At 37.0% G+C, this 23,432-nt stretch overlaps 1 protein-coding gene across 2 annotated transcripts in view; it reads right to left on the bottom strand.

Annotated features, from left to right (window-relative positions):
• The window catches only part of Prex2 (phosphatidylinositol-3,4,5-trisphosphate dependent Rac exchange factor 2), a 311,821-nt gene that overhangs the window by 158,684 nt on the left and 129,705 nt on the right, over positions 1 to 23,432 (bottom strand). For both annotated transcript variants that reach the window (XM_052175955.1, XM_052175956.1), the window contains 7 exons: positions 17,683 to 17,786; positions 17,046 to 17,095; positions 14,192 to 14,267; positions 11,358 to 11,430; positions 8,352 to 8,494; positions 8,121 to 8,213; positions 5,992 to 6,140 (listed from right to left, as the gene is read on the bottom strand). In XM_052175955.1, the coding sequence (XP_052031915.1) occupies positions 5,992 to 6,140; positions 8,121 to 8,213; positions 8,352 to 8,494; positions 11,358 to 11,430; positions 14,192 to 14,267; positions 17,046 to 17,095; positions 17,683 to 17,786 (688 nt within the window). The remainder of the gene's footprint in view (positions 1 to 5,991; positions 6,141 to 8,120; positions 8,214 to 8,351; positions 8,495 to 11,357; positions 11,431 to 14,191; positions 14,268 to 17,045; positions 17,096 to 17,682; positions 17,787 to 23,432) is intronic.

Raw genomic sequence — 23,432 nt, forward strand, 5'->3', positions numbered from 1 at the left:
TCTTGCTTCCCCAGTCGTCCTAACGGAACCTTCCACTGCTGTTACTGTTTCCTGGATGAGTTCTTATATTACAGGAGCCTAATAGGGTAGACAGCTCCTGGGGTCAAGATCTGAGGAAACTGGAAAACTGGAGAAGGTCTACCTGGAGGATGCCACTGAACAAGAAGCCAGTGGAGATAATACTGGCCATTGTCTAACCCAAAACTAGGCACAGAATAGGAATGCCATACAGTGCCCACAAATTCTTACATAGATGCATCCTCTGTTGGGGGGGGGGGGGAAACGGCAATGTGGACAGCTAAACTAGTTCTACATACTTAAGCTGCTACACTGTAGTTGGGTAAATTTGGGTTTGGAATAGCTCCTCTGTAAAACATGCTACAGAAACTGTTGGAGGTTACCACTATTAAAACTTATTTTGTAGTATGCTGATGGGGATTAAAGAGGCAGTTTTATATACTAGCTAACTTCTGTTGCTAGCATAAAAGCAAGCTGTAGGGGCATTAATTTCATCTTATAGATTACTGCCAATCATCAAGAGGAACTATGGCAAAGGCCGAGGCAGGAACTGAAGCAGAGACCATAGGACTCTACCATAGGACAATACCATTTAGAGGCTTACTTCTTGTGTCTGCTCAACTAGCTTCCCTACGCAGGCCAGACACAACAGCCAAGGAGTGGCAAAACTCAGAGGGCTGGGCCATCTTCCATCCATTAGCAATCAAGAAAATGCCCCCCCCCCCCCCCCCCCCCCGCCAGAGGCGAGCCCACAGAACAATCTGACGGAAGCATTTCCTCAGCTAAGATTCCGCTTCTTCAGGTGTGTCACACTAAACAAGTAGCAAACAAGTAGCAAACTGCCCTGGATGATGCTGAGTTAGACAGATACTCAAGAAAAAAGAAACATTCTTCATTGACTTACTATTACAAACAGGAAATGGGTATCTTGTGAAAAATCCATTATATATAATAATATAAGCAAAACACATAGTTAATACATTTCTACTGTTGCAAACATTACCAGAGGACAAGCAAGGACAAGTTATAGAGGACGAGCTATCTAACACTATATCATATCATCAGGAATTTGATTAACTTACGCGTTCTATAATATATCTCTGGAAGAATAAGACATTAAAAGGTAAAATCTGAGTAAGAGAAGCATCCCCAATGAACCCACGCGAAAATGAATTTGAGAAGAATATGAGAGGGTTGTCAAGGCACACTGGAAGTGATGTGTTCTTTGTCACCAACAATGGAGGACATTCCCCAGAAGGAAGCCAGAAATCAGCGAGCAGACCCAAAGAGCAGAGAGCTCAAGAGAGGCCGGAGCATTGCTGTATAAAGATGAGTGTCATAAACTGCAGTAGAGAGTGAAACACAATGGACACAGTGCAGTAGTGGATGGCCCTGCGTGCCCAAGTAGCAACCGTGGTCCGAAAAGGATGAGTTAGTTATAAAACAAATGCAAGCAGCCCGTCACAGGCACACTGGACCATTTAAAGATAGGCACATCTATTGGAGGCCGCACGCAGAAGACCATGCGCCTGGAACAGTCTAGGAAACCACAAGTTACATTTAGGCCTGCGGGCAGTGCCTGACACTGAAGTCTCCGATGTAACCCAGGCAAGCAATCAGTGATGAAAATGCAAATTTCCCTTCCAGTGGAAGTTTGAAAGTGCTATTATAAATGAGGTTATATACCATAGCATTATTTGCATATATGTATGACAGGGGTCAGAGAACCAGCGAGTCCTCTTTCCTTAATTACATACTTTCTGGGGTACAGGGCTGTATCCATTTCATTTGAACAGTGAATGGTTATTATTATCTGTCAAAGAGACATGCATTTCACTAAAATTAAAGTGAACTAAGGCGAGAGGAGAATGAGTGCATGAGCTGGGGAGGAGAAACCAGAAAGTGGCTGCCTGCAGCTGTGTACCCTGTATGCAGATTCACTCAGCACTGACTCCCTCACAGCTTCCAAGTGGGGACTTCATTACTTTTGGTTATTTGTAATTCTCAGCAGCCTCTCCACCAGGCTGTCTCAGGAAGGCCTGCCTTCTAACTAACTCTGCTATGTGATTCTAACTTCTACTCTTGAAGAAGATTATCACACATTTTTAAAAAACATCATAAAATCCATTTTAGGGGAAAACTTGGAATTCCTCTAATTAAACATGATTAAACTCAAATAAAAACATGACCTCTGGAGATCATGTTTTTCCAATGGGAAAACCACATTGCCTATTAAAATAATCAATAAAATTATATGTGAGGAATGTTCTATTTCTGGTAGCGAATAAATATGTGAAATCAGCTACTGCAAAGTCTTTTGGAGAAATTCCTTGATGTTATCGAGTGTAAAACACAGCTGGAAACAAAGGAAAATTCTGTCGTATTTAGTTTTTATATTTTTGTTTTTTCCTCTCCAAACAGGATACTACTTAAATTACAAAAAAAATAAAAATTTAAAAAAAATTTAAAAAGAAAAGATAACCCAACCAAAGCTTCCACAGTTTCCCCTGAGGCCTCACGCTTGCTCTCTGGTCCTGATCTAAAGAGCCTCCCCAACCCAATTGGCCTTAGAAGCCTGAGAAGGAGAAAGTGTGATTTAAGACAAAATGAATTCTTTGGAGAGAGAGATATCACCAACTCTCTCTCCCCTCCCACTCCTCTTTACATAAGCAAGAATCGCACACTCAGGTAAGCACTGCAGGTGATCTGTCTGCACCAGGGCATAAGCAGCCTGTTGGAGCTACTTTAGTTCATGAACTTTCTGAGAAGTTACCTGTCATAGCAGAAAATTCATCTAGAAGAAAACTTCTACTGTTCTTATTATACTCAAGTCGATTTATGAATGGAAATATCAAGGAAATCCTAAGATACCGTACAAGGTTGGGAATGTATTTGTTGTGGTTGAATGTAAAAATGTCCTCAACAGACCCATGACCTGGGTACTTGACAGACAATGGAGTTTTGGGTGAGTGATCCTGAGAGAGCTGGTCTATGTGATGGCATCAGACCTCGATTGACTCAATATTCTGGATTACTGGGAGGTGATGAAAAGTAGAACATGGGACCTAAATAGAGGACCAGGCCGAGGGAGGTGTGTTGTTAGGGTCGCATCTTCTCCTCAATGCTTCCTGCCTTTCTATTTAGCTGTTTTCAGGGTCCCACGAGGTCAGCACACAATCCCACCACCATCATGTTCTGGCCTTGCACACAGAACCAAGCAACCATGAACTGGGTTCTGTGAAACCTGGAGCTAAAGTAAACCTTTCCTCCCTTGAGTTGCTTATGTCATCTATTTGCCACAGAGAAACAAGAAAACTTAAGAGTTCAGCCTTATTAGTCAGGCAGATTAGAGAACATATAGTAAATAGATCATTGTAAGTGTCTATAATGTTTCAAAGCTTTCAAAAAACTTCCAACTGTTTATAAAATCAGCAACTTAGATGGTAGGGAAACTGGTCTTCTATGCAGTTTAGAAAGTCACCTTCAAATGGAAATGTTAAGAATGGTAGTGTTCTTGCGACATTAACTATTATAAGATCACTATTACTATAAATTACCAAGGCACAGTGCAGTGTCTTAGTACATGTCTGCTGCTCACTCACAGTAGAATGTTGAGAGTTTCTACAAGCAATTAGCAGGTAGACTAGCTTAGGATGCCACAGTACACAAAGGGTCTACTAGAGTTTGGAGTTACGAGAATTTTACTTAACAAAACATTAGCAACAGAAATCAGTACAACTGTCTAAAGACCATATACACACCAATTAATAAATGCTGTAACTTACAGGAAGATTTCTCATATCAAATACCACTCTAATTTATTTATATTGTCTCTTAAAAAGAGAAGATAAGTTTTTCTTTAATATATGTGAATGGTCTAAGGACTCAATAAAGGGAGAATATTAGGGGAAGTTATACATTTCAAGTATATCAAAAGAAAATATGAGTATGTGATCTCTTTAATATTTATTCATTTAGTGGGGGGAAGGTAGTCAAAGGACAATTTTCAGGAGTCGACACTGCATGGCCTCACTTAGGGAATGATTGGAAAACATGGGCCTAGGACTCTAATAGCTGAAGATTTGTTCCCATGTGCTTACTCTTGATGTCACTGACTCTGTGCTCTTTCAATTATTGAGATATCTATGTAAGCAGATCAGATATTGTAGGGGTAAATTGTGTGGCCACGGAGCATATACTTATAGTCACTAATAATTGTTCCAAATATCTCTGTATTCCTTCCTAAGATATTTTATTGCTTCTAAATGCCTTAAATGTGTCAGGATACAGGCAACTAAGTTAGCCTTACCCTAAGCAGGGCTAGGTAAAGAGGGAAAAATAAGCTTTAATTATGTAGAGAGAAAAGTGGTTCTTTGCTGCCCTCTAGCCCAGTGTTCCCCATGATGAACTGTAATAACAAGCCACACTTATGCTTTCAGGCCACTTAGTGCATTACATTAAGAGCTGAAGCAGCTGCGAGCATTAAGGACTTGACTTAGCATTGTCAGAAAGGGATGTTCCAGGGAGAATCCAACCCAATAAAATACGCTCACACTCAACAATGTACACATGATGCATCTAGCTATTGCTGAATGTGTGGAGCTATATAATACTTTACATATAAAACTATTTTAACTTTTAATAAAAATAAAAGCTATAGTTATAACATTTTCTTAAATTGTTAAAATAAATGATCCTTTTTAAATGACATCCTTCATATTCATCTTAAGATTAATGAAGTTGTTTCTTCTAACTGAATCAAATTTTAAATAGTAATTCAGGCATAGCTTATTCACATGTTCTCTTAAATACTTTACATAGATGTAATCTCAACCAGCTGATGCCATAGTTCATGACTAATCAGAGAAAGAAAAACCATGTCAGTAATAGAACCAAATCAGAGAATAGAAGCCAATGGACTGCATGTACATCAAGGGTTTTAGCTAAAGACACTGCAGTAGAGCATGGTCCTAGTCTATATGTGCATAATTATATTATGTACAAATACTTGGAAAAAAACAGCAGTTAGTTTCAAAAAAGTAGTAGATATTTATTTAAATGTGGTAAGATTTGAAGGAAAATGATTTCCTCTAAAGAAATCTCTAGTTTGAATTTTTATATTGTCACATTTGAGTGGTCGGGTCCCAAGATGGCAGGACTATCTAGAGATGACTGGATCCTGAGGGTACTGATTTCCTCCTTTGGCCGACCCATGCATGAGTTCATGAGGGCTAAATAGTAACTGTGCCAGTTGTAGGAAGTGAGTTACTAGGAGCATGCCTTTGAAGGGTAGGCTTTGCCTACGGGCTACTGTTTGCTCCTTCTCTCTGCTTTCTGAACATCATTGGGAGAGCAATTTTGCCACATCATCCTTTCCTGACATTATGGGCTGAAATTTCTGCAATTGCAAGTTAAACTAATCCTCTGTTCTTTTGCATTATCTCAGCTACTCTGCCATAACAATGAAAAACAATCATAAACACTGGAATTTTGCTACTTATGTAAACAGAAGCAGAGAGAGTCACAGAGTTTTGGGTTGGTTTTGCTTTAAAGGAAAGGACAACTTACTAAGTATGTGCAAGCATGGTATACCTTCCAAGTTTGATTTCATGCATATGAGCAGTACATTATAGACTATGTATACTCAACAACACTTCCTATAGCCAAACATACAGGTCTTTATTCTCAACTTAAAAGTGTTCCACTAGATTAGTTTTCACTCAGTCAAACTCACCATAACCCAGAATAGCAAAGTTTGGACAGTAAAATAAAAACATGGTTGCTGCCAACACCATTTAATTCAGGAGTGAGCACCTTTCTTGATAAGCACTGCAGCTTCCTCTCTCATCTAGAGACCTGTTCTCACCATGCTGGGGAGGCATACATGTTGTATGCCAAGGGAGCCCAATGATAAATAACAACCTGAAGTTACTATCACTACTCTACTCATCCCTGTTCCGCAGTGTCACTTACTCCCTTGGCTTTGTGCTCACGAGGACTCTCAGTGGTTTTCTGCTGTTTAAGCATGATTTCAGGAAGCAATCGACTTCAGGAAAAGGTCTCAGAAATACAAGATCACCATTAATAGCAAATATCTTCTTCCCAACTTCCATGCCAGCCATCTAAAGGGGAAGTAGCAAAAAATAATTTGAATGATAATTTAATGAATAGCTTAGGTTTTCACAAAACTGAATCAGAGAAGGCTCAGCATGTACGCATTTGGACACAAAAACACATCTACAACAGTGCTATACAAAAGAACTATGAATGGAGTAACAGTTAAAATAATACAGAGAATTGTTATAAATGAGATTGCAGATTTTAACTGAAATCAACTATCCCCTAACCCCATGTGTGCTTTTCCTTAATCCCATATGCATCATTCTCTCTCTTGTTGTAGCAACAGAGCCTTTAATTTTTTAAAATAAAATAAAAAACAAAAAAATTAAAAACTTGTCCTTTAACTTACAAACTAAGGAATAAAAGGAATGCCCAGAAATCTAAGCAAGTACAGTCCAACAAATGCATATTTTACCTAATGCGATGTGCTAAAAAAAAGGACAAGGACATTATCCCTACAGTTAGCCCAGATGTTCTAACCAGCAAGACTGTCCTCTGTCTTGAACTGCTGTCTTGAACTGTTACTTACTGAGACAATCTTTTATCTATGGCAGAGTAGGATGATGCTCTGCCCTAAGAGCAGCCTCTAAAAGTGTTTTGGAGAAGCATCTTTTCCTATAGAATTATAAACCATGGTCATTTGATGGTCAGATACACAAACGGTATACAAATGAACCAGAGGTAATATATTTGCAATTGGAGTGCTGGATAGAAAGCTTTATCTTACACACTTTTGATTTAGAATGAAATAAAAGACCTTTACAATAAGTTTACTCTTAGTTTATATAGAGTACTACTGACTTTACTACACAGGTTTAAAATTATATATGTCCTACTATTGCAGTTCTTACACTTTTATGGACTAGCTGAATACTGAGGTGTTTGCTTAAGGTTATGTATCTTGCAAGTTAGGTAGCAGGATAGTCTATAAATCCAGTATCATTGTGGTACAGCATCGGTAAGCTCAATGAGGAAAGAGAAGAAAGAAGGGAGAGAGGCAGGGAGGAGAAAAACAGGGAGAAAGGTAGGAAGATGGAGGGGAAGAGAGTCAGAGAGAGATAAAGACAGAGACAAAGAGACAGAGACAGAGTTCATTTGTGTACATGTGTGTGTGTGTGTGTGTATGTGTGTAATGTGTACATGTATATGCATGCAAGTGGCAGCCAGAGGGTGACCCTGGTTGTTGTTCCTCAAATGATTCCCACCTCATCACATCATTTCTCAAGACAGGTCTTTCATTGGCTTGGTAATCACCAAGCAGCCTAGGATAGCTAGCCTGTGACTAAAGAAGTTAACCACTTCCACCTCCCAAGTACAGGATTACAAGCACACACACCACATTTAAAACAAAACAAACAAAACAATGGGTTTTGTTTATCAAACTCAGCTCCTTATGTGTATACCATCAAAGTTTCCAGCTCAGAACAGGGAACATTATCTATGTTCTAAATGTCTAGAATCTAGAATGCTTCCTAATATATAACTGCTATCAAATGAATATTCTCAATGAAGGTATTAATAATCAGAGGAATCCACTGTTTAAAAAAACCTAGTGATGTGAGAAGATGTCAATTAGAATTTAATGAAAAATTCAAAGTGTTTGCTTTAATGATGGAAATTACATTCATAGAAAAGACAAATGAAGCAGAAAACAAAAGATATTGCCTTAAGTTGAACAGAAGAGCCATCTGGTAGACCTAGAACAACTGTCACACCCTATGCAGCTTCCAAAAAATTCTAGGATGGATTCTGTGATTGGAATAATCCTAGGGACACAAAACACACCACTTGGTAACTCTTTGATTATGAGCTGTAGATGTCTGGAATACCATCACAACCCACCCCGAGTCATCACACAGTCCCAGTGCTACAAACTCAACACTATGTAACAGAACATCTTCAATAAACACATAGCTGTTGATTTCACTTTGGCACTGTATTGCATGATGACAAACTTCAACAAAAGTGATAATTTATATTACCTCGGCATTCGACCCCTTTTCCACTAACTTTATTATTGGAACTTTGTTTTTGTCTTCTAGCCCAAAGCCATAGCTGCCGTCATTGGATTTAATCTGAAATAAAAAATACTAACATTACTGATAAAGAATAAGGAGGTCTTTACAATGAAATACATAGAAAGCAGCAACACATTTCTGTGTTCTTGTGCTAATCACTACCCCAGAAGGAAACATATGGTGGCAGCAGCTTACCAACAGTGACTTAGCTATGACATTCTCCACAACCTTCAAGTCGTGTTTCATAAGCCTATGCTTCATATTTGATCCTTCCATTTCCTCATCGGCAAAAAAGCGGAAAAGTAGAGGCTCATCTTTGAACTCACTTTTTTCTAGGACTAGAAAAATGGAGAGATTCAAATAACTTCAGGAAAGTCAAATCCCAAACTCATTTTCCATACGAGTACACACTCAGGGAACTCTTGCCAACCATGAGCCCAGCATTGGATTCCTAGAACAAGGTCTCCCACAGATACCCCTCAGATTCCTTCAATTACCTATGCCTACCTTTTCTGCAAATTACTGTTCCCTGTGGGGTTTCTCATTTTAAAATGAGTAGCATCTTCTCAATGTTGAATTTTTTTAATCTTCCTTTGTCCAAATGCAATTCAAAATTTAAGAAAGAAAATACGATAACTCCTAAATCTCATGGACTCTAAACATAAAAACATAGGGCATTTTCTACTTTCAGAAAATAAGCCTGCTTAATGTTCTGCATCTTTATGGGAAAATTCAACTGGGTTACATAGTGTAATAGCTATTCCCTGTTGTCAACTTGACTATATTGGGAAAGAACTACAATCAGAAATGGAGGGCACACCTATGATCCAGATCTTGAAGTTGGAAGACACAGGCTTTTGATTAAGATCTTGAAGCAGAGTGGTCATGAAAAGCTTATTCCCAGGCAAGATGATACATGCCTTTAATTCCAGGAGACAGAGGCAAGAAGATCTCTGAGTTCAAGGTCAGCCTGGGACAGAGAAAGTATCAAGTGAAGAACAGTTTAGGTCCAGGTATGGTGGTTCACACCTTTAGTCTCAGCCATACCTTCTGCTGGAGGCCTACATAAGGACAATGGAAGAAGGAAGGCTTTTTTCTTCCTTTCCTGCTTGCACTTATTTGCCAGCTCAGTGTGTTGGAATGTACTTCTTCAGGATTCCAGCTTATACAGAGGACCACCTGAAACAACTAACCTCTCGGGACTGAGCAACTATTCGATTCTGGAACTTCCTGTTCGCAGCTGCCCATTGTTGCACTAGTTAGACTGCAGACTGTAAGTCATTCCAGTAATATCCCTTAATATATACAGACATTCCATAAGTTCTATGACTCTAGAGAACTCTGAATAATACACATAATGTGCAAGAAATTCCTGCTGAGGGGGTCACAGTTGGTTCAACAACTTCAAACTAGAAATAGGTCATCTGGGAAAAATGACACTTTCGTTTCCATGAGTTTCTAGCTCTTCTGTGTTTCACAGCAACATCCTCAAATAATCTTTCTGCAAAAGTCAACTTCATCTCTTCTATCCAAATGTTAATATTTTTACATATCCTCCTAAGCTTCTTGGAATAAATTGGTAACATATGTTGGTCTATGCTTCGTTAGCTTTGTTTAAACTACAGGTATAAACAGATAATAAGAATGTATATTGAATACAATCTTGACAGCCACAGAAGAGAAATCTGTGTTTCTCATTCTTTTTCATTAATATCTTGTAGTGTACTTGTGGGGACAAGGTGACCCACAGTAAAGGGAAGGCTGTGGTCGCAGGGCACTTAACTTTGTAATGAATCAGTCCAGGTCTGGGATTAATTCTGATTGTAGAAATTAGAAAGTTGCCTAAACTCTCTGCAAAAATGTTTTCTTGTCTGCAAAATGAAAGTCAATGAAATCTTCATCCTGCTTTGACTACAGTGAAGTGCTGCATGTTAACGGCTTGGCATGTGTCAAACAACCCAAAGGGGCATTGCATTTCATTGTTTTGACAGAGTTCCAGAAAATAATGTGGAGCAGATGGTGCATGGGTGATTTTTGAACAGAAGAGCATCTGGTAACATGGTGACAAATGAAGCTACCCACCACACAATAAACAGTAATATGAGCCACAGTGAACAACAGAAAGGAAAAACACTTGGGCTGAGTTAACTTTTGCCTCCATGATCTGTTTTCCAGAAGATCACATGATATTTTCTCAAAGCAATCAGCCCAGAGCAGGCAAGAGAAGCACCAAGAAACCCAGGCCAGGGACTGTATTCAGCTGAACTTTTGCTGTCACTTAATATTTTGCAATAAATGTTTATGTCAAATTATTGCCTGTTGTTGCTTTAGGTTAAAGAGAAAAATAGTTGAGGAGTATTCATTATACTTCTAATTTCTTAAAATATTATAATTTCTTAGTAGTTTGCTCTCCAGGGTCTAGTATTTCTTTATCTTAACACTCCTGGTGATCTAGACATAAGGACATGGGTCAGAATTCTCCAACAAGCATGTGATAAGAAAGGATACCCCCCAAAGGGCTGTAATTGGTGTTCCTTCTTCATACAGGTGTTGATAACATTTTGAAAGTAGTTGATGAATGGATGCAAGTTCTATATCATCCAGATGTTGAGAAGCACATGGCATTAGTAACTGAAAAAAGGCCGCTAGCATTCACTGTGTAATATGGCATAGATAGACGGGAAACTATCATTACTTGGATGAAAAAATTAAAATAAAACAATAATGTTTAATGATTTTTGAAGGTATCAAGCAAGAAAAACATCTAATATACTAAAAGATATTTAGTTCTATAAGAAGATTTAGTTCTATACGAAGATTTTTAGTATGATTTCCTAAAATGAACAATAAATATATAACATTGAGGCAAGATCATTAGTATTCATATAAAATGAATTCAAAATGATATATAAAATGTTTAAAAAGAAAATAAAACTTCTAAATCATGTCCTGCCTCTTTTGGAGTCAACACAATATAGAAAAACATGAGAAAGTCTAGAAAAACTGGTAGCTAAGAGCAATGTGCCACAGAAATAGCATCAATAGTGAAATCAGTTGCAGATGTTGTGACTCATCTGAGACCCATGGCAAGACCCAGACAGGTTGTCTTGACCTTAGTGGATCACTGAGACACTCCCAATGTCCCAAGAGGAACCCAAACAATGAAATCCATGTGTGAGGTTTGAGGATAAGAGTTCCTACCATGATGCATAAATCCATTGTCACAGAGCGCAACTGCAAATATCATTGCCTCTTCCCTGGTACGGCAATCACCCTGTTAACCAAAAGATAAATCACTGTACATGGTGACAGGCAACTGGAGGCTTTATAAGGCCTGAATTATAGTTTAAGGAACATCTCCCACACATGACATCATTACTTCTGGTACTTTTCTTACCATGTAAGTACTCTACCAAATCTACTCTCATTTTTATTTCATTTCTACCATCAATAGTCTCATTTGGTGTCTTCTTTTCCATTATCTAAACTAACATATTTTTTTTCTGGAGTCATTCCAACATCAGCTATTGCAGAACTCAGCTGTACCACACAGGAATATGATACTCTAAAGTTAGGAAGAGTTCTTAATAATAAAGAGAAAAGTATTCCATTGGGCTTTCAAGATCTTCCAGTGTTGGTTTTATTCATCTCCAGCTTGACTTTCCAAAGTTTCAGACTTAGGGCTTGTCTTTAGTTAGTCCAGTTTCCTACAAATTCCTGAATTCAATCAGTGTCATGCTCACCTTCAGTAATGTAATGCGAGTATATACAATGTCCTTTTCCCTGTCTACAAAACACTAAGATAAACTATACTTTTGGTTATGAAAACTGCAACCCTGTTTTCCACCAAAGCAAACAGACTATGTACCTACAGATATGCATCATATCTTCACCAATCTAGGTATTTGATAAGTTTTATGAATTCATTTAAAACATACATATATTCATTTCTAAATATCACACCAAGTTCAAGATATGGCACATTAAAACTCTCAAACAATAGCCATTTTATTACCTTCCAGTAATTTGGATCTTGTGAAGGATTTGGTCACTTAAAAAGTAGTACCTAGTTAAGTATCATTATCCAATTTAGTTAATATTCTTAATCAGCCTGAGCCCTGAGCCTAGCTGGAGAATCCATGAGGACTTCTGTGGAAAATAATGCTGAAGAATTTTATTGAAGGTTAAAAATGGGTTCAAATGAGTACCAACTTCTCAAAGGTAAGAACTCACCTGCATGTGTCTCAATGTTTTCACTGGCTAGTTAAAGGGTTAGGCTGAAAGCTTTGGTTGCTTTGATTATTTAAATGTTATATTTACCAGACTAATATTTCATTAAAAGAAAGGGGGTATAAATGTAATCTCAAATACTGTAGTAATCCTACCTCTTTAACCATGTGCATTTACCAATCTGAGAACTATGAAGCTGCAGAGAGCACTGTAGGAAGCCACAAATGGCTATTCTAGGATGAGGTGAGCAGGGGACAACACTGCACTCTAGGAAGGGAGTCACATGTCCAAGTTTGTCTTAATTTAGGCAGAGCTGGAATCAAATACTGGTTGCTTCAGACAACTTCCTGGGAGTTACAGACAATTAAGTAACAAATACTTTGTTTCAGCATGTTTCAGATAAAATAGGATAACTTAAATGTTAAAAAATACAAGTATTCTCTCCCCTAAAGTTAGTAACTGACTTTTTGCTTTAGAATTTAAAGGTTAATTTGGCATCAAGTTTTGCTTCCAACCCCTTTCCTCAGTCTTCTCCCATATACCACATACCACATGAGCTCATGTTAATTCTAGAGCAGCATGAATTCTGTGTGAAAGTCTCTTACTGAAGGTAGAAACAACCTAGCTGCACACATGACCAACAGTACAAAAGTGTTAAGAAGCTCTCACACTGGGGAGCTACTAGACATGTGATTCAGTGTCCTCTCAAAGTCATTCCAAGACAGTAACTACTCAATGTAAATGTTTCTATTTAATAAAATACAAAAAAAGGTGATGCTGAAGAGTTTAGAAATCAACACTAAACAATGAAATTTCAAACTGCATATATGTAGATATATACTGTATTTATATATTATTACACATATTAAATTAGATATTTAACTAAAAATGTTGACTCATTTCAGTTTTAATATTTAAACTCCATATATATAAAACCCTAAAATTTAAATATTTAAAGTTTTATTATCTACTTATAAAAGGAAAATAAAGATATTTTAATACAAACAAAAGAGTGAGGCTGCTTATGAAATTGACTCAAATATTTATGTATAGCAATTGCATTTCAACCAAGCAAACTCCCTGCCCCAGGCAGCACGTTCAGGTCAAGTGTATATTACCTTTTCATAGTGTCTTGATTTAGTTGCCAGAATATATCCAAGAATTTATTAGTTGACCTATCATAAAAATAACTACATAAATCTATATTTGAAAAGCTATTGCTACATTTTGTCTGTGTGAATTTATTTTACTCACAATCTTTTTTTTTAGTTATAATCCTAAATTTTCTCAATACTGACTGTCAGCATTAAGATCCAATGAATCTGGGCAACAGTGAGTACACCCTCTGCACTTTATAGACATTAAAGCTTATGTCTCACACGTGCCCAGCTGGTGTCCGAGAAAACGACATGGGAGAGTGGAAGTATTTGTGAGGACTAATAAAGAGATACTTAAAAACAAATTAATAGAAAAAGCATGCAAAAAGTCTTAGTAATTGAAGATAGCTATTCTTCACTGATAATCAAATGCTTAGTGGTTGGTTTTTTTTTTTTTGCTTTTGTTTGTTTATTTGTTTGTTTGCTGAAACTCAGCTCATGTTTTAAAAGTAGGAACATCTTATTTTTGAAAAAGAAGGTATCATAAAGGCTATACAAGATCCCAGAAATCAGATTCAAATCCTACCTCAGCTTCATACTATCTCTATGAATGCAGACAACAGAGATCAGAGAATCACCTGCAGGCAATTCCTAACTCACACTTAAATGAGAAAGAAGGAAGCTGAGCAACATCTACTGCCTTCTTACCTGTGCAATTAACCAGTCTATCAATTTGTTGGCCATGACGACAGATTTGTAAGTTCTCAAATGGTAATCTTTATCTCTATAAAAAAGAAAGCACAAGTGTTAAAGAGAGACTAAGCACAGGCAGGTCCTTCCATTCAGTATCAGTGTACAGAGGAAAATCTCCCAGTGAGCTTTCAGCCAGCCAGTGCTCGTATAAATAAGAGAAGCAAACAGAGTATGTATGATACAAAGATCCATCATATAAGAGGTCTAACCCATCAAAGTGCCACGATAGGACATTTCTCCTTTCATATGTTTTTACACACAAGATTATTTATTACTTCTATCAAACCTGGTGATGATGTAGCTAGAAAAATGGCATCTCATTAGTGTATAAATAACAAAATAGAATTTCTACCCCTAAGTCATGGCTACTAAAACTATCCTCAAAGTGTGGAGAATAGAGCAAGAAAAATTCTTGAATCTATATACTCCAATGAGAGAGAGGAAGCACACCATACTGGACTTATTCACAGGGTCTCTGTAAAACCTACAAGCATAAAGAAAGTACAGGAAGATTGTACTGAATAATCTATCTAAGCAAAAGATGGAACAGTGAAGACACACACACAGACACACACACACACACTACCACCACCACCACACACACACACACACACACACATATACACACACACATACACACAAACCACCACCACAAACACAGACACATGCACACACATACACACACATACCACACACTGACATCACTCACACACACAGAGTACAAACACAGACACAAGCACACATACATACACACATATAACACACACTCATATACATTCACACCCACATACATATCACACACACACACCACAAACACAGACACATGACACACACACATACCACATACTCACATACACTCACATACACATCACACACACACACACACACACACACACACACACACACACACACACCGGGGAATGAGGGGATTGACTGGCTGTCTCAGCAGGCTCCTTCCTGCTCAGTAGACTTTCCAGACCTGAGAAATCATTCAAAGTTCAGTGAAAAACTCAAAAGTTCAGTGAAAAACATAAAAAGTCTCCTGACCAGTCCTGTGCACAAAGGCAGAATCTACAATTGATTTCATTTTGTAAGCCCAGATAAGAGCGAATGAGAAAAATGGCAGTCCTTGCAAAATGTCAAAAAAAAAAAAAAAAAAAGCAAGCCGATAATAGTTTGAGCTGACTAATAAGTCTTGCCTATATGTCCTGCCCTTTAGCCTCTTTCAGTAATTTATAATTGATATCAATATCCTCTATCCACATGCTTATAAAACTCTCTGATGTGTGACCGAAACTTTTGACCTTCAGTGTGTGAACTGGGTTCCTTGGGAATCTAATTCATTTTCCTTTATTTTGGGTCCACTGCCATCTTTTTAAAACCTATCACCTTTCAACCTTGATTTCCATAAGCATCAGCAGGAAAGAAAGGGCTAGTCATGGGCCAGATATGGGGGTCTGTTTCCTATCAGCAAGAAATTTTTCTCTATAAATTAAAGTCATATGTATTAATGAGTAACTCTCATACAATACATCTGTTTTATGTTTTAATTCCATACATTTTCTCATACAACACATAAATAATGGTCATTTCTAGCCAAAGAATAATTGGTTCCTAAGGACTGTAACTTTCTTGATATAAAATCTCATACAGTAATAATAATAATAATAATTTTTAAAATGTATTTTTCTAAACATATTTTCATACACATTTGTATACATGCAGATAACATGAAGCATTAGCTATTGCTCTTTTCTATTCAATTAGCAGATGATACATAATTTCTAAGTATTTAATATTAATTTATTCAAAACATAAGAAAGGGATTTATAGCAGCAATACATTATAAAGTCCCCATTCACTCTTTTCCAACTTTAAACTATAAACCCTACTGCTAAAGTAGACATTTATTCAGGACAAATAGATAGGAAGACACGCAGTTCTCCTAAAGAACCTCCTCACAATCTTTAGGTGGTGTAAAAGGGAATTCCAATATGCAGACACAGCAAGTCTTATAAAAATATCTATCTGTCTATTTTTATCAGTTGATCAATTGATCTATCTATCTATTTATCCACCTATCTTCTATTTATCTCAAATATGCATGGATCCATCTATCTACCTAGTTATCCTCTATCATCTACCTACCCATCATTTATCCATCTATCATCTATCAATCTTCCATCTACCTATTTATCTATCTATGCATCACCTTAGAATTGATATTACACATGTAAAATAAAAGAATGCATACAAAAATTTGGATTTTATAGGCATTACTAAAAATATTTATCGGCTTTAAAAGTGAATCATGCATTTGTTTTGAAACTGAGTTAGTTAATAAGCTCCAAAATTATATGTGTTAAGTATGATATAATTCTTAATTTTCAAATACAAAAATTAACTTTTGAGGAGAAAAGCCTATCAAAAGGAAATATAAAATACACATATAATATTCAATTATACTGTACATACATATATAGAGATTATATAAAATACAAAATACATAATATAAAAATAATTATAATCAATTAGAACTAACAGCATTTCTGAATCATTTTCAGGTCATTCGACTACCATTTATTAAATACTAAAGGAATGTGAATGGTTTCCTTTTCAGCTGAAGAATGTGGTAGGAGATAATAATAAAATAAGTTTTGAAAGCATATCAAAGGGAAAAGACATTGAATATATAGTGCCACAGAATTTTAGGATTATTTGACATAAACAGTTACTTAAAATGGACTGACTCAAGTTGTAACACGAAACACAAACAGTTCCATTTATGACCCCTAGGAAGTCAACTCACCTGACCACTGGAGTAAACAGACTATGAAGACGACAGTAGAGTCTTACACCCTGTGTGAAACAAAGCAGGTCAGAAACACATAGGATCACACAAGAGACATGCTACTGAACATTCAGAATCATGAATCAACTCTTTCTCAGTCTCCTGCAGTCATTATGAAATCTCAGAAAGATTATAAATCTATCCAAATATTGAAATACAGGATAAATATAGGAGTTAAGTCACTGAAGGACAGAACAGGACAGGCTTGTACTGTGAATCTGTCTTATGTGTATGACATAAATGAAAGATCACCTAAAATTAATATAAATTATAAGATATACCTTAAACATAAAGTTCATACAGCATTAAATCTACAATGTGGTTAGTTATATTTCAATATAAAATTTGCAAGGATGCAATAAAAAAGGGGTATTATATTTGTCCTTATGTTTCTGCTTTAAAATTTATACAAATGTTTTGGCCAGATTTTGTTCCACATGAAAAAATTAAAATGATCTATCACTGGATTTTCAGACATCTTAATAAGACAAAGACTGCTTACAAGATAACTCAAGAGTTTCCTACAATAGCATTTCATCTTCCCCAAGGATGACAACAGGAATCTTGCTATGGAAGTAATTGAAGATGCCATTACCTTAGAAATCACGTCCTGCATCTCACTCCTGGGGTAAAATGTACCATCGTCATATCGGAATCGGTATAGCATTTGCTCTGGCTTGAACTGGTGCTTATCAGTAACTAAGAACATAAAAATGTTACGGTAAAATACTGGCAATCTGATTAAGTTTATTGAATACATATTCACAATTTATGAAAAGCTTCTGGTTTTCCAACAAAGTAATGTCAGTCCAATATTTTCAACAGTAAAATTTGCAAAGTTCTGTTCTTTACTACAAAGAAACTTCCCGTATGATCGGAAGACTTGATTGAGGTTAATAATATTCAGCTAGCATAATATATACATGCATGTGAGCATGTATGACACAGACTATGAACTAACGGTTAGGAAATGCAGAGTCATGCTTCCTATTTCGTGACAGTTCTCCAAAGCTGAACTAACATCAAAGAACAAACACCTAGCCTGCTGTGGCAGTGCTTGCCTATGATCCTGGAACTGGGAAGGCTGAAGCAGGGGGATGGCTGACTCCAAGGCCTGCCCCACCTACCCAGTGAGCTTGAGGCCAGCCTGGGCTACAAAGTAAGTTCCACGTCAACAAGAGCCTCACAAAATAGGATACATTTTTATCTAAAATTTGTAGAGTAGATTCTTAGATAGCATCATATCTGTGGGTTTTTATTTTGTTTGGTTTGTTTTCTTTCATGTGTTTTTATCCTCAGCCCTAGAAGTGCATATTTGCTTGTAACTATTTTATTATATAGTGATGGTGCCAAGACCACACACACACCAATCCACGTATCTTGTATTCAGACCTCCAGAGATGACTGAATACTTTCAATATGTAACAGATTCCAAAATTTTAAGAATTCTTACACTGATTACCACTATTTTTTTTACATGTTATTTGTTTCTTTTTTCTTCTTCCTAAGAATGTCTAGTCTTCAGTGTCAGAATAAAATTTTCATTTCTCAAAACTCTTATCATCAGGAATTATGCTTTCTTTGGTGAAGGGTAACAAATGTCTAAATAATTAAGGCAGTCTTTCTCAAACTCTTCCAAAAGAAAAAAAAGAAGAGAGAAAATAGTTCCAAACTCAGTTTATGAAGCCAGATAAGGATATTAAAATGAAATAAAATCACAGTCAAATATCACTACCAAACAGAGCTGTAAAAATCCTCAACAAAAAGCTATAAAACTGTGAACAGGGCTCCCAGAGAGAAGCTATGCCTGCAAAGGCAGACTGAGCCAGTGACCTGAGGAGGTTGAGATATTGCGAACCCAGAACCTAATTTACAAGTTATCTTGAGCTACTCCAGCTAAACAGCGGTTTCTTGCCTACCTCAGTGTGGGACATCCTTTGACAAACTGATAAAACCCTCTTGGAATGTATAAACACTACTTCCTAGTCTCACCGATCAATTGGTTAAAAGTGGGATCAGCTAGTATATGGCCTAATGCTTTGCTGTAACATACTTTACCACTACCAATACATTACCAATACCAATACCAATACCATACATTGTCACTACCAATGTTATTGAGAGTATATTATTTTATGACTTTCTGCTGTGTCACTATAAACATTTCACTAAATTGATACCTCATCAGAACATTGTGTTTGTAAGACTTTTTTTTCTTTTGTATTGACAGAAACAAATTAAACAGGACACAAAAAGAAGCCTGAGCCATAATTTTGTAAGATTCATCCTTGGGGACTGACAGATCAGTCAATATAATGAACCTGTCAACAGCTCCAATGTAGATGAGCAGGAAATAATTTAGCAGAACACAGCACTGTTTCATGGTACTCTCTGAGCAAATTCGGTATAGTAGGGATAGACTTCAAAAGAGAACTGACTGCATGTGAGGCAAGAACTCACATAACCAAAGCTTTCCCCATGAGGTTAAAATGTAATGAAGAAACTCACGCTCGCCACTTTTTCCCATAATTTTTAAATTAGTTTTCGGAGTTACAGATTTCCTTCTGGGGTCTTCTATATACTCTAGCTCTTTTGGGGTAACTTCCCTACACTCCCCCTAGCTCCCTGCTGCCCTACTTGTCTCCTGCTCCCCTTGAATTCTGTTCTCTTGTCTTCACTATGGCCCTCCCTTAAAGCTGCCCTTTTAGCTTCCTGTGGCTTTTCACCTGGACATGCACATTTGACAGAGGCCAGAATGGACACGTGATAGACAGTGCATGGTATTTTCTTCCTGAACTTGGATTGCCTTACCTAACACACTATTTTCTGGGCCCATTCATTTCTTTGAAATTTTGTATTTTAATCTTTCTTTACAACACTCATGTCAGCTGCTTGGCAGGAAGAGGGGAAACTACTGCCCCTCCCCTGGAGATAAACTTTAGTGCTCTGTTGAAAATCCTGAAGGGGGAAACAAAATGACCTTTCCTAGGACACAGATCTACTCACAATCTTATTATGATGTTAAATTCTTTACTGTGGGGTATTTCCAGTGGCCATTTAAAAACCATGTGACAAGTAAAGAAGGATGATCTCGATTACATCACCATCTTTAGGGAATGCTACAGCCTCAGCCTACAACGAGGCTGCTTCCTTATACAAGAATGTATCAGGTTCCTCTGTAACAGCATTTATTCTGCCTTTTATCAGAGACCTTGGGTTGGAATTATCTCCCACTACTCTCTTTATTTGTAACAAGAAACGCCATTTTTTTTTATCACAGCTCCTGATCCTAAGTCTTGGCTTTCAACTGCCCAAGGAGCAAACTCATTGTATTTAGTTAGACTTGTGTTCCTCACAAGACTGCAACAGGAAAAGGAATAAAGATATGCAATTTGGAAAGAGAAAAAAATCTCTATGTTTTCTATGCACAAAATCCCTTTTAAAAAAATGAATGGCTTGCTTTAGTAAAGGTACAAATCAGCATTCAAAAACAAAATCAACACCCAAAAATCGGTACCATTTCCAAATGCTGAAAATGAACTATTTAAAAATACCTTAAGAAAAATCTAATTCATTACCATACTAAGAAATATGACTTGAGAATGAATTTGAACAAGAAGACAAATACCCTGTGTACTAAAGTCTAAATCATTGGTGAAATTTTCTTAAAAAGATATAAATAAATAGAAATATATTCTGTGTTCATTAATTGAAAGGATTAATATTATTGAATGGTTCAGTATACCCAGAGTGATTTACAGATCAAATACAATCCCTATCAAAATTCCAATGTCATGTTTCATAGAAATAAGAAAAAAACAGCAAAAGAAAACATTACGATCTCTGTGAAACAAAAAATGATCCCAAATAGTCGAGACAATTTTATACAAAGAACAAAGCTAGAAGCATACACTATATGACTTCAAAACAAACTACAAGGACTGTAGTAATCAAAGTCTTGTGGTACTAACAAAAAAACAAGCATAGGAAACCACTGGACCATGGTAGAGAACTCCAAAATAACCCATGCATTTGTAGTTGATTGATCTTAGCCAAGGTTGCCGGGAATGGTTATAAGAAAATTGTCTATTCAATAAATGGTACTAAGGAAGGCTAACCTACACAGGCATAAGAATGAAAATGGAACCCCATCTGATACCACATACAATAAACAAACTCAAAAGACTTAAAAGCTTTAACAGAAGACCTGAAACTTTAAAGCCACTAGAAGGAAGAAGTGGAGAAAACCTTAACACTCGAGTGGCAATGAAGTTTTTGGATGAGATCCCCAAAAATGACAATAAGAAAAGCAAAAATAGACAAATGGCATTGTCTTAGAGGAAAAAGCTTCTTCCTAACACATAAAATAATCAACCAAATAAAAGTACAAAACAAACCAGCCGGTGATGGCGCACGCCTGTGGTCCCAGCACTTGGGAGGCAGAGGCAGGCGGATTTCTGAGTTCGAGGCCAGCCTGGTCTACAGAGTGAGTTCCAGGAAAGTCAGGACCACACAGAGAAACCCTGTCTCAAAAAGCCAAAAAAAAAAAAAAAAAAAAAAAAAAAAAAAAAAAAACCCAAAACATGCATCAAGGAAAACATCTGCAAACCATGCAAGCCATAGGATCAATATGCAAAATGGAGAAGGAATGCAGTTAGGTCACCATCAGCACTATAAATGACTCAGCTGCAAGTGGACAAAAGACCCAAATGGACACTTCTTGAAGTAGGTGATCCAGGCAGTTAAGGAGCTATGGGGAAGGATGCTTAAATCTCTCCAGAAAATACAACAAGGAAGAAGAGCCTGTCCTGGGAAGAAAATCACCTTAAACTAAAGCTCAAGCAATTTATATTTAAATACTTTCTATATGAAGAATGTGCTACAAAGATCTATAATTTCATGATTAGACAGAAAACTGTAATCTTTATGTTGGGGGTGTTGAAATCAGAGAATATTCTGTTAAAGGTAACAACATTGGGTGAACCCAGAAGTATAAGCGCGCGCGCGCACACACACACACACACACACACACACACACACGTTTAAATCTTTAACCCAGCCCATATAAACCTTGTACATGGTTTAAGGCTGTGAAATTGAGCCAAGATTGTTGTTATGGGGGGGAGGGGGTAGAAATCAACAATGCAGCTTTTTGGCATCTTATTTTCCCCTGAACCTAATGCATTGTCTTAATTAGGGTTTCTATTACTGAAACAAAACACGAAGACCAAAATGCAAGTTGGGAAGGAAAGGGTTTATGTAGCTTACACTTCTGCATTGTTATTCATCATAAATGGAAGTCAGGACAGGAACTCACACAGGGCAGGAAACTATAGATGGAGCTGATCGATCCAGAGGCCATGTAGGGGTTCTGCTTACTGGATTGTTCATGTCTTACTCAAGCCTGCTTTCTTATAAAACCCAGGACCACCAGCCCAGGGATGGGATCACCCACAATGGACTGGGCCTGCCCCTACTGACCATAAATTGATAAAATGCCTTACAGCTGGTTGTCATGAAAGCAATTCCTTATCTGAGGCTCCTTTCTCTCTGATGACTGCAGCTTGGGTTAAGTTGACACAAAACCAGACAGTGCACCCATTTACAAAGAAGCATGAGTAAAAAAATTAAAATAAAGTTAGAAGGAATATTTTGAAATTCTATGTATTGCTTTAAAAAACAGCATTTTTAATCAAATCTACTTATATTCGTTATTATATTTTATAATAGTCACGGAAATAAATTCTCTTGATTTTCAAGAAAATTGAACACAGGAATGTCGCTAGCTACACCAAAACAAGAGAGAATTCATCCTATTCAAAAGGCTGTGCTAAGCAGTAAGAGACTTTGGGTTAAGTCTTCATGACTGTGAGGCAATCTGAAGAGCTTACCTGTTGCCTTGAAAAAACAACCGCACAGGTTTGCATTCGGTCTATAACATGGGCCAACTTCAAACAATCCACTAAAAGTTATAGAACTGAGCTGGTGCAGTGGACAGAATGTTTTCACTGCATATAACCCCTTAGCAGAGGTAAGAGAAAATGTGAAATAATTTGGAAATGTCAGGTTTCATGAACCCATCATCCTGTGCATTATATACCTATGTTATGTAATTTCAATGTTACTAATAGTTATGTTTAATAACAAGTTTGAGAGCCTTAGTAATTTTATTAACAGCTATCAGAAGCTTATACAATGAATTTTAACACACAGCAGGATGTACCAGATGAGAATTCTGAATACTCACAGGAGCATTTCAACTGTGAGCACTAGTTAGAAAAGAACAATATTAACATTGTGTCATAAGGAATGCATATGTTATCCCAACCTATGAGTCCAAAGGAA

This window comes from Apodemus sylvaticus, chromosome 3 (genome assembly GCF_947179515.1).
Source record: "Apodemus sylvaticus chromosome 3, mApoSyl1.1, whole genome shotgun sequence".
Taxonomy (NCBI): Eukaryota; Metazoa; Chordata; class Mammalia; order Rodentia; family Muridae; genus Apodemus; species Apodemus sylvaticus.